We start from the raw sequence: 11602 nt of genomic DNA, 5'->3' as shown, positions 1-11602 counted from the left end.
AAAAACGAATTTGATACAAAATAAAATTTAGAAACCTAAATAGTACGTTATAGAAAAATTGTGGTCCTGCATCCAAAATCTTTTTCCTACATTAATATATACTCTCATTAACATTATATTAATAACTAAAATTAATTATATTCATGAGATGAGATGAGTTAAAATATTTGAAGTGGTCCAAAGAAAGAGAGAAAGTGGGAGTCAAAATTGAGTATGTGAAAACAACCTTATATGTTTTTACATCACAAAAACACCACCAAACTTATTATCTAATGTTATTCTTCACACAATAATTGACATGTGTCCAACTCAATCATTTTTTTCCTAATTTTTTTTTGTTAAAAAGCAAAGTTACTTTCGTTATTAAGGAGTTCGACGAGGGTATTATTGTCATATTATTTATTTTATGAAATAAAAAAACATGCCAAATCTGGGGGACTAGATTTCTGGCCTCTTTCCAATTAGCTCAACTGCTCATGTTTCGGAAAATTTAGAAATAAAAATTGTATTTTTATCATTATTATTATTATTATTATTTTTTCCAAAATATAAAAGATTTTAGCTTCTCTTTCATCACTGTGTCTGTCATCAAAGCTTGAAGAACACCACACCACTGACACTATCGCCACCACCATCACCACCAACTCACCACTCTGCAACCGTAGAGAGAGAATTTCAGGTTGTGGAGGGAGAAAGTCTAGAGAGAGAGAGAGAGAGGTTCTTTGGTGTTGGTTTTGGTTTTGGCTTTGGTTTTGGATATGTTCTGTTCATGGTTTCTGGTTTAGTATTGTGTAATCTGGTTAGGTGGGCTGATTCAGATTTTGTATTAGAGAAAAGGGTGGTTGTTAGATTTTTTTTGTGTTACAGTTTCTGTGATTTTCCCGGAAAATTTTTCTTGTAAAAGTCGAGTCTTTTTCAGTCCTCTGTTTTCTTTTTCACGAGTCTAGAGCTATTTTCAGCCAACTAAAAAGAGAAGAATACTGATTGGGGGGTTTTTGTTAGCTCGTACAAGATCCACAAAATTCACCTGAAACAATCACGTCCACTTCTCTGAATTTTTTTTTTTTTTTCATTTTTAATTTGTTCTGATCGGTAGGTAGGTAGAACAGGAAGAAAGATAAACCCAGAAAGAGTGAGAAAATTAGAGAGAAAACAGAAGAAAAGTTGAAGAAGGAACAGGAATCAATGGAGTCTGATCTCCATCACCCTCAACAACAAATGGGCTCCTCCTCCGGCTTGATGCGTTATCGGTCGGCTCCGAGCTCGTATTTCACGAACATACTCGACAGAGAGTTCTGTCAACAGTTCTTTAATCGGCCATCGAGCCCTGAAACGGAGCGAATTTTTGCTCGGTTTATGAACAGTGATGACGGCGGAGCTGGTGACGACGGAGGCGGAAGTCTTGGTGGTTTAGCCGAAACGACACCTCAGAAGTTGTCGTCTGAGACAGCCCAATTCGTAACTTCAACGGCGATGAGTAACGAGCCAGCTGGTGGCGTCGCAGGGGCGGTTCTCCCGCCACAACCGCCGCAACAACCGACAAATTTGAGTAGCTATTCCTCTGCTTCGCCGAGCTTTTACCAGAGTCAGTCAAAGCCACCTTTACCTATTCAGAACTTGGCTTCGAGTAACGAAGCTTCTGCTTATGTGAATCATTTCCCGGCGATGAGAACCGGCGGTGTCAATAACTCCAACCTTATCAGACACAGCAGCTCTCCTGCTGGACTTTTTGCCAGTATTGATATCGAAAGTAAGTTACTTTTAAAAAAAAAAAAAAAGCTTTGTTCGTTATGTGTTTGTTCTTTTGTCTGAACGAATAATAAAGTGGAATTTTTATCTTTTTCAAGGCTTGGCTGCAATGAGAGGCATGGGGAGTTACGGAGCCACTACCAGTACTAACGAAGATGCAACTTTTTCTTCGTCAAACAAGTTAAAGAATTTCTCATCTGGGGCTGGTCTAATGAGTCATCACTTAGATGAACTCATCGATGACAAAACCTTGGTGGCAGCCATTCAAGACCCCAGCACTGAAGCTTTTGGTGAAGGTCATAGCAATAGTAATTTCGTCTCAAATTTTCCAATGGGTTCTTGGGATGACACTGCTATTATATCTGATAACATCACTGGTTTGAAACGGCTCAGAGAAGAAGATGAGAAACCATTTTCCGGGTTGAACAGTAATGCATCAGAAACTCAGGTACGTATATAGATTAGTTTTCTTAACCATGATCAATGGTTTTCTTTTTTAAGTCAAATTAAAATGAATTATTTACTGATTTTTCAGAGCATGGAGACTGGAACTAGACCTCCCACCATGCTAGCCCATCACTTGAGTCTGCCCAAAACATCATCAGAAATGGCAGCCATTGAAAAGTTCTTACAGTTTCAAGATTCTGTTCCATGTAAGATTCGAGCTAAGCGAGGCTGCGCCACTCACCCTAGAAGCATAGCTGAGAGGGTACTTTATTATACATATTTTAATAATCACTTTTAATAATCATTATAAATTTACAAATATATATATATTTATATAATGACATGAAATGTACGTACGTTGAGTTCATTTTCAGGTAAGAAGAACCAAAATCAGTGAAAGAATGAGAAAACTACAAGAGCTTGTACCCAACATGGAAAAGGTTAATGAGATCAACACCTTCATTAACACCATTTTTATCAGTCTGTAGAGCTTGATGATCATATACTGATACAGTAAATGTCTTCATTGAATTTTTTAACAGCAAACAAACACAGCCGACATGTTAGATCTGGCAGTTGAGTACATTAAAGATCTACAGAGCCAAGTACAGGTAAAAAAAAAAGAGATTAAAATATGTGTTAGTATATATGTATGTATTAAATGCTGATTATTTTTTTCAATCTAAAGTAAGATTTTCTTTTTGGTTATGATCTTCAGACACTTTCTGATGATCGTGCCAAGTGTACGTGTTCAAACAAGCACCAGCAATAACACAAAAGCTCTGGAAGTGACTTTGGTTGTGTGTTGTTATGTACAGAGAGAGAATCATGGAAGTTTGGGTAAAAGAGCTCTGAGATTGTCTTTTGAAAAAGAAGAAAACAAAATGATGATAATAATGAGCTAGCTCTTTATTTATTATTATTATTATTATTATTATTAGATTTGAAGTGGGTTTGAGTTTGAGAGGCTGAAAATGAAAAAGAAAAGGTACTGTGTAGAATCTGACCAGACCCCAAATATTTTAATGACTCAAAATAGAAATTGAAGGTGTATAGTAATAGTATATATATATATATATTATTTTTTACATATTATATTGTGGTTGTAGCCAATAACACCATGTAACATGTGCTGTTTTCAGTTCTGTAACTCAGCCTAGTTGAATAGCATTTATTTTTCTATCATTGCCACTAAACTAAAGCCTTCATTTTTTTTACTTATTTAGTTTCATGGTATGCATGTTGCACAGTGAAAATAAAATAAAAAAGCTTTCTTTTTTAGTGTATAGAGAAAGTGACTGAGTGAGTGGAGTGGAGTAAGTTGCCCAAATCATTAAATGAGAATGTGATATTGTATGGGGTGTGTTTTTAGAGTTATTGTTTCTATAAATGAAATAAGGAAATTGTATAATTGTTACTGATTTTGTATAGCATAATAAGTTATTAGTGCTTAGCCATAGACAATGGTTCCCATTTGGGGCAAACTCTTTTTCATTTTTTTTAGATTTTTACAAAATATTTAATTTTTTTTATTATAGAATAAAAATCCTATATTGGGAAATTTTAGAATAAGGGTGTCACTTGTTAGTGAAATATATGTGGAGAAACAAACTCTTTTATATAGTGATGTATGTTATACTTATAGAAGGTATTTCACTGATTTTTAAGAAATTTTGAATAATCTATATAGTGTTCAAATCAAATTTTAAATAATTAGTTGGACGTTTATTTGTTTTTTATATAAGCGTGTAAAATAAATTATTTGGATTATGATTTTGATATCGTAAATTATTCAGTATTTTTTTTAAAATTAATGGAATGCTTGTTATAATTATAATTTACATGTTGAAAATAGAAAATATTATTTTAATAGGGGTTAAAGTGACACCTTTACTACACAATAGCCCTTTATATATTTTTATGATTTCTATTTTTTTTCATTCAAAATTATGACATACCATTCATTCCAAACATTGTAAAATTGATACCTTTCTTTTTATTATTATAAAATAATGGATGTAAATACTTTTTCTTTTTAATTAAACAAAGTGAATAGCAAGGGCAACCTCATATAGTTTTTGGGCTTTTAGGTTGTAAATTGGAAATGAACAAAAAGAAAAATGAGATTAAGGAAGAAATGAAAGCTTCTTTTTGGCTTTATTTTGTAGTGAAGTGAATATAAATAAGCATAAGGGTATAGATGTTACATCCCTTTTGTAAGGTCACTATTCAAAGGAAGTGAGTGCCACGTCATGAACAATGTCATCATACCCTTACGAAAGAGTATTGCTATTTGGCACCTTAAGGTGTCCAACACCAGATGAGATGATACCTCATGATTAGTTAGCGATATTCCATTATACTTATTAAATTTAAATAAGTGAGACCCGATATTAAATTATACCAATAGCAGTATGCCACCTACTTGTTGTGTTGGGCACCAATAATATCTCTTAGCAGTGCTTCTTGTGAAATGACAAGTGCCACGTCACTAGTAGGTCTATAGGTTAGGAAGGGCACAATACCCCTTTGATTATTAATGCTTGGGCTTTCTTGGTGACTCACTAGGGCTTAATTCAATGGGGTGTAAGTAGGATGTGTGATAGAGAAAGTGCCTAGTAGTGGGTATCACATACCTACAAATAAAATCTCTTCTTTTTTTCTTTATTGTAGTGGGGACCTTCCTATTTGTTTGCTTCCTTTTTTTTATATTTATTAATGGCAACATTATTAGGGTGGTTTCTTTGTTCCATAAATTTATGGTATTTGGCAAAATAATTTTTTTTACTTTTTATAGTCATTTTGCACAATAATTTTTTTTTTACTTTTATACATATAATTTTTTGTAAAATAATTTCCAAATTGAAAGGTAATTTTGCAAAATGAAATGATAAAAGAAAGAAGGATGTTTTGCAAAAGTGACATTGTAAAAAAAAATATTTTTATTATTTAATTTTTTAAAAAATCAAATGAGGCATAAAATATATATATATATATATATATATATATATTGAAAGATACTTTGGATCCCTTTCTCAACAAAAAAAAAAACTTTGGATTAAGTTTTTAAAGTAGGTGTCACATGTTTAAAAAGGAGAGAAAAGTTTGTGTTTTTATCAATTCATTTCCTCTTCACGTGTGGGGGTGAATTGGGCCTTCTTCTATTCTATCATCTCATTTTGGGCCCACTTCTATCTACTTATTGGGCCTTAGTCTGACAATAGGCTCCATAATAGGCCTTGTTTTGGGTTGGGTACTTCGTTTCAATACTACAGGCCCAAGACATTGATTTTCGATACTTTGATAAGCCGATTGTCTTACTTTCAAAACATTATTTTGAATTTTTATGAAAATTTTGTTTTAAAATTAAACCTTTTTGAAATCTGTGATGGTTAGTTTTTTTTTTAATAAAACATAAAAATATAGAGAAAATGAGAACACTGTGTTCAATTTCTATAAATAATTGTATGTATTTTTCAAAAAATTTAAAACTACTTACATTTATTAGTAGGTTCCCGCACATTTAACATTTTTGAAATTATAAATTATATATAAATCCACTTCTTGAAAAAATTATATCTAAATCAACCCTTGTAGTTTTTATATTTTTTTCCTTATGATTGATTGAACTATAACACTAAACTAAATTTAGCTATAAATTAGCCTAAAGTAGTATTAAATTAATTTTCTTCTCAAAATTTCGATCACTTCACCAATTTACTTTATCTCTTATCTCTTCATACGTTAACTATTGCACATTTATTTCTAATATTTCTTTAATGATAATCATATTAAAAAATATTTTAACCAAACATATAGGCAGTATTAGTGGTAATATATTTTGCTTATTTAGTAATTTACTTAATTTTATTTCTAGTAAATTGTGGGATATATAAAATTAAGAAGCTCACAAATTATAACTAATAAAATTTATTTACTACTGTTTTTTAAAAATTTAAGAATTTGATTGACAAATGATTTATAAATATTAGGTTGACAAATAACAAAAAAAAAGTAGAGTATTAGTGTAAAAAACTTTTCAAATTTAATGGGAAATTTAAATACAATACGAGGACTAAGATCATCATTAATGCAATATATAAATTTTGTGTTAAATTTAGCGCAAAAAATAAATCAATGCTATATTTGATTCAATATTTGCAATTGTATTACCATGCACAATATACAAATTAAAAGAAAAGTCAGTAATTCATTATTTTTTATTTATTTTGTAAAAAAATAAATAAAAAAGTAATATGCTTAGTCATTAATTATTCATTAATAAATTAGTAGCAATATGTTAAATAAAAAATTAATATTTATTGTTGGGTCAAATTTTACTATGTTATATTTTGCGTCAAATTTGGTATATTTTTTAAAACAATATTAGAGTAATACTTTTGTTAAAATATGTTTTTGACACTTAATTACACAAAAATAAAATAAAATTATGAAGTCTAAAGATAATTACAAAATCCAAAATGTTGATTGATTTACAATCCGAATACGACTTTATAAATCTGAAAACGTTACTCATTTTTAAATCTCAATTCTAAAACTAACACAAAAATTGAAAACGCTTTTCTCAAAATCCAATTCCGAAATCCAAATCCCACAGCTCCTCTCTAAATATCTTTTCGACTCACTATACAGTCTCTACTCCGATAAACCATCCTCGGCAAACCGCAAATCTATTCTTTCTTTCTCAGACTCATACAAAATCCCAAATTTCTCTCCACCGCCGCCTCATTTGGGTCCTCCGGCGAACCCACTTCGCCGGTTTTCTGCCCCTTAACGCTGCCAGGTATCTTATGCTTGTTACTCTATGCATGTTTTGATTAGAAATATTAGACATGCAGCGCTTAGCTTAAATTCTTGTATATAGGAAAGTTGGAATCTTGGGGGTAGCATTCTATATCGGAAAAATGAAGTTAATTTTTGGTGGAGTTGATTCCCCGAATGGAACTATACGATTATCTATTTGAATAGTATATTTATGCTTAAAGGATTATGAAATTTAGCTTCTTTTGCTTTGAAAAATGATACATATGTAAAATGAATGTAAAGATCCATCCTTTTTACACGTATATGAAACAATTTAGACAAAATCCAGCATTTCTGGTATTGAGATGTTTTGCTTGTATCGATATTTTTAAATATACTCGTTGAATTGATTGTGTTCATGGAATGAGAGGCGTGCGTGTATTGAATTCTGATTGTTTCCTTGTTAGACCTCCGTTTGAATTGACTATTTCTCTGATATTAATATATACAAAGAAATGGAACAATTTATTTTCTTCTATATAAAAATGTCTTTTGATCTGAAAGAACTGTTCTTAGAAAACATTTGTCAAACACCTTTGGTTCTCTAAAAACAATAAACACTTTTTTTTTCTGTTCTCATATTTTGGAAACACTGTCAAACAGGCCCAGAGAAGCTGTAAAGATGAATACCACTAGTACTGGAAAGCTCAAACCTTCAATCTCCGAATTGGATTTGGATCGGCCCAATATTGAAGACTACCTCCCTTCTGGAACCTCCATCCAGCCGGAACCTATTGGCAAGCTTTGCCTGTAAATCTCTTTCTCTCATCTTTCTTGTATGTTCTGTTTGTTTCTTGAGAAAAATTAACTTGGAATGAGTCATTAACTTATGTGCTCCAATTAAACTTTTATTTGCTAGTCGTGATTTGCTTGATATTTCGCCGACTCTAACTGAGGCCGCCGGTGCCATTGTGGATGTAAGTATTATCATTTTGGTTTCAATTTGGGTATGTATTTTTTTATGAGTTTCTCTGAATTAAGAAGATTGATTTTTTTTTCTTTAAAATGTTGAATAAACAGGACTCATTTACACGATGCTTCAAGTCAATTCCTCCGGAGCCATGGAATTGGAATATTTATTTGTTTCCCCTATGGTGTTTTGGAGTATTCATTCGCTATTTCATTCTCTTTCCCGTAAGGTTAGAATTTCTACGGTGGTTTGTTCAGAAATCTGAAGATTTTCATGCATTGGTGCTATCGTACCTAAATTTTGAATTTATACCATTATGTAAGGCTGTGACAATATTGTTAATGTTTATCACTTTGGTTTGTGACAGAATTTTGCTGTTGTATATACATATAAATAAATATATTTATGTCTTTCTATATACATCTGTAAAATACTGCAGCATTAGTCTTGTTTAGTATGAACTGCATTGGTTTTATAATTGTATTTGCTTATGGACTTTGGGGGTGTTGTTTTTTATGAGCTTATTTCATGGTGGTACAGGGTTCTAGTGTTGACGATAGGGTGGATAATTTTCCTGTCTTCATACATGCCAGTGCACATTCTATTGAAAGGGCATGATAGGTTGAGGAAAAAGTTAGAGGTGAATATTTTCATTTCATTAGTGTCTTTGTGAAATTGTGTCTCTTGTCTACTATATTTAGCTTACCTCATTGTTTTCATTTCTATCCACTATCCAGAGGTGTTTGGTGGAGTTAATTTGTGCCTTCTTTGTTGCATCTTGGACTGGAGTGGTCAGATATCACGGACCACGACCTAGTATGCGGCCTAATCAGGTTTCGTGACTAATTTTATTCGTTTAGACATGGACTGTTGTTTCTGTATTTACTTTTTCAGTGAATTTTTTAAATCTGTGTCTTGATCTTTGTTGTCATGCTTTTGTGCAGGTTTTTGTGGCCAATCATACTTCCATGATTGATTTCATCATCTTAGAACAAATGACTGCATTTGCGGTCATAATGCAGAAGCATGCTGGATGGGTTGGTATGTTTCTTTGCTAAGCAGACACTTATTTGATTTGGTTTAGGAGTCCAGTATTGAAGATTTATGTGCTCTACAAACTTCTGTTTCGGAGTGACAAAAGTATACTACTAGGAGAGAGGCTTCTATATATTGAAAATTGGGTTGACAGGTTTAATCCACTCAACTTGCTATAGTATTCAGTTATAGAGGTGAAATCTTTCACAAAAACATCAAAGTTCACGGCTTCGTTTTGAGTCTTTTTTGTTTTCATTTATATTAGTTTAGACTTATAAGTACCACTTTTTCTTCTTGTTGCCAATAGCAGCTTTTGTGACTAAATTTCACATTTTCCTTTTGCCAACGTCAAATCTCATGTAATAATTTAGTCTTCTCTTTTGTACTCCTTGTAAAGGACTATTGCAAAGCACTATTTTGGAGAGTGTGGGCTGTATTTGGTTCAATCGCACAGAGTCAAAGGACCGTGAAATTGTAGCAAAGAAGTAAGTATAAAGTTTTATAAATATAATTTTATCCTGTAAAACTGTTCATATTGTTGTAATATGGCTTTTTACCTTTTCTTTTCAGATTAAGGGATCACGTGCAGGGTGCTGATAACCCTCTTCTTATATTTCCTGAAGGAACTTGTGTAAATAACCACTATACTGTTATGTTCAAGAAGGTAGGTAATTGTGTTTCTTTTGGGTGTCGCATGTTTTAAGTTTAGTAATCGATGTAGACTTTGTGACAGTTTTGAACTTCATGTTGTGGGCAGTTGTTAGTTATTTGATAAGCTTTCTAATTTGTTTATAATGTTTGTTTAGGGTGCGTTTGAGCTCGGATGTTCAGTTTGCCCAGTTGCAATCAAGTACAATAAAATTTTCGTTGATGCTTTTTGGAATAGCAGAATGTAAGGAGTTGATTATAAAAATACTGATCTTGACATCTAATGATAGTTATGCATTTGCAATTTGCAAACTATTAATACTTGTTCAATCACTCTCTCTCTTTTATTTTTAAAAATTCGGATGCACCTGTTCTCTACATGGAATTTATTTAGACACAGTCAACCGTTTATCATGTTGATTTTGATATTCAATATTATGCTAAAGAAAACATTGTCAGGGGCACATTTAAGAAGATGGTCTTATTTGCAATTTGCAGGCAGTCGTTCACAAAGCATCTGCTGCGGCTTATGACGTCGTGGGCTGTAGTATGTGATGTGTGGTACTTGGAGCCCCAAAATCTTAGGCCAGGGGAGACTCCCATTGAGTTTGCTGAGAGGTGAATGAATAATTTCTTCCTTTTTCCTTCCTAATAATCATGCATGTATGTGCTTTGATTGGAACATAATATTATCTTCAAAAGAAAAGATGATTTTGTTGTTTAAACCCTTTCGTGCTTTTTTGTTTTGTGCAGAGTGCGGGACATAATATCTGCTCGGGCAGGTCTTAAGAAGGTTCCTTGGGATGGATATCTGAAGCACTCTCGCCCTAGTCCAAAGCACAGAGAGCGAAAGTAAATCAACGTTCCTCTCTCTCTCTCTTTCTCTCCCTCGCTCGATCAACAATTGATGGATTATTGCTCATTGTTTTCTGTATGTGTAGGCAACAAAGCTTTGCGGATACAGTGCTACGACGCTTGGAGGAAAGGTGAAGCGAAAAATAAGTAGGTCACCTCGTCCAATTATTGTGTGTACCATGTAAATAGTTTTGTTTGAATTCACTCTTTGGGGTTTTGGTCTGGGCATGGAGTTGTTGAAGTAAAGGATCTTTGAGAAAAAGAGGTAAAATAATGTTATTTCCTTCTGTGTAGAATGGTATAACAGTGTGGCATTGGTCAATTGTATGATGATACTAGAGCTAATATTACCCTTTCCGTTGTTGTTGTTGTTGAACTAGAGTGTTTGAATGAGGCTGAAGAGTTGGCTCTTTTGTGGTTTGCTTAACCGATGATGAGTCCAATTTATTAAGTTCATAACCAAATGAAATTGAGTGATATGATAGTGTGAAACATTGAGTTTCAATTGAAAACCCTTCATACTATTCTCTGTTAATTAGCACACCCCACTTGTGCCTTGAGTAATACAAGGAAAAAAAAACAATTGAACTCTACATGTGATTTCTACGTCCGGTAAATTTCACGACAATGGCGACGCAGATTGACGGGAACCATGGATGTGCGAGCGTCTCATGCCGTTCTTGGGTGGTGTGTGTCAAAGAGGGAGCGGCCGACGACAGCTGTTTGGGGTGGTCGGCGGCTGAGCATGGGAAAGAGGAAGGAAATTGCACCCGTGAAAAATGAGTTTTTTTTTTAACATGTCAAGGTCAAACAACTTGTATAATTTTTTCATTTTCTTTTACGAACTTTCATTTTTGCATCTACTCTCTCTTTGCTTATATATATAAAAAAGGGTCTCATTAACTGTTTGGACCTTATGTTTTTACAAATTACTTTTTGGATCTTTTGTTTTGTAAAATAGTTATAATAAAACTCTAAACCCGATTTTAATCAAAGTTTTATGAACTAAAATTACAAATAATTCACCAAATTAACAATTCAGAACAAAAATAAAATCATTCTGCTTAACAATTGTGTTGAGTCCAAAACTAAATTTTTTTATATACAAAGTCTAAACAGGTAATAAGAAAAAAA

At 32.7% G+C, this 11602-nt stretch overlaps 2 protein-coding genes across 2 annotated transcripts; both read left to right on the top strand.

Annotated features, from left to right (window-relative positions):
* Positions 1–463: 463 nt before the first annotated feature.
* On the top strand, positions 464–3477 carry LOC133790385 (transcription factor bHLH130-like). The gene is made up of 6 exons (XM_062227997.1): positions 464–1750; positions 1848–2197; positions 2285–2458; positions 2571–2636; positions 2739–2807; positions 2915–3477. Exons 1-6 carry the CDS (start codon positions 1186–1188, stop codon positions 2966–2968), a joined length of 1278 nt encoding a protein of 425 aa, XP_062083981.1. The 5' UTR covers positions 464–1185; the 3' UTR covers positions 2969–3477.
* A 3306-nt stretch (positions 3478–6783) lies between these two features.
* LOC133790384 (glycerol-3-phosphate acyltransferase 9-like) lies at positions 6784–10895 on the top strand. Its single transcript, XM_062227996.1, has 13 exons — positions 6784–7000; positions 7624–7770; positions 7880–7937; positions 8041–8159; positions 8471–8570; positions 8668–8763; positions 8875–8971; positions 9363–9450; positions 9536–9629; positions 9772–9857; positions 10112–10231; positions 10367–10465; positions 10555–10895. Exons 2-13 carry the CDS (start codon positions 7643–7645, stop codon positions 10601–10603), a joined length of 1134 nt encoding a protein of 377 aa, XP_062083980.1. The 5' UTR covers positions 6784–7000; positions 7624–7642; the 3' UTR covers positions 10604–10895.
* The last annotated feature ends 707 nt before the right edge of the window (positions 10896–11602 follow it).

Source organism: Humulus lupulus, chromosome 7, assembly GCF_963169125.1.
Source record: "Humulus lupulus chromosome 7, drHumLupu1.1, whole genome shotgun sequence".
In the NCBI taxonomy this organism is placed as follows: Eukaryota; Viridiplantae; Streptophyta; class Magnoliopsida; order Rosales; family Cannabaceae; genus Humulus; species Humulus lupulus.
Note: the sequence above shows the minus strand (reverse complement) of the source record. Positions and strands in the feature narration are given on the sequence as shown.

What these genes read in the sequence shown, in the direction of transcription:
- LOC133790384 (XM_062227996.1), top strand. Translation starts at nt 7,643, where the DNA reads ATGAATACCACTAGTACTGGAAAGCTCAAACCTTCAATCTCCGAATTG. An exon ending in GAAGCATGCTGGATGGGTTG is followed by an intron (nt 8,972 to 9,362) that starts GTATGTTTCTTT and finishes CTCCTTGTAAAG; the next exon opens with GACTATTGCAAAGCACTATT. An exon ending in GCTTTTTGGAATAGCAGAAT is followed by an intron (nt 9,858 to 10,111) that starts GTAAGGAGTTGA and finishes TGCAATTTGCAG; the next exon opens with GCAGTCGTTCACAAAGCATC.
- LOC133790385 (XM_062227997.1), top strand. Translation starts at nt 1,186, where the DNA reads ATGGAGTCTGATCTCCATCACCCTCAACAACAAATGGGCTCCTCCTCC. An exon ending in CTAGAAGCATAGCTGAGAGG is followed by an intron (nt 2,459 to 2,570) that starts GTACTTTATTAT and finishes GTTCATTTTCAG; the next exon opens with GTAAGAAGAACCAAAATCAG. An exon ending in ATCTACAGAGCCAAGTACAG is followed by an intron (nt 2,808 to 2,914) that starts GTAAAAAAAAAA and finishes TATGATCTTCAG; the next exon opens with ACACTTTCTGATGATCGTGC.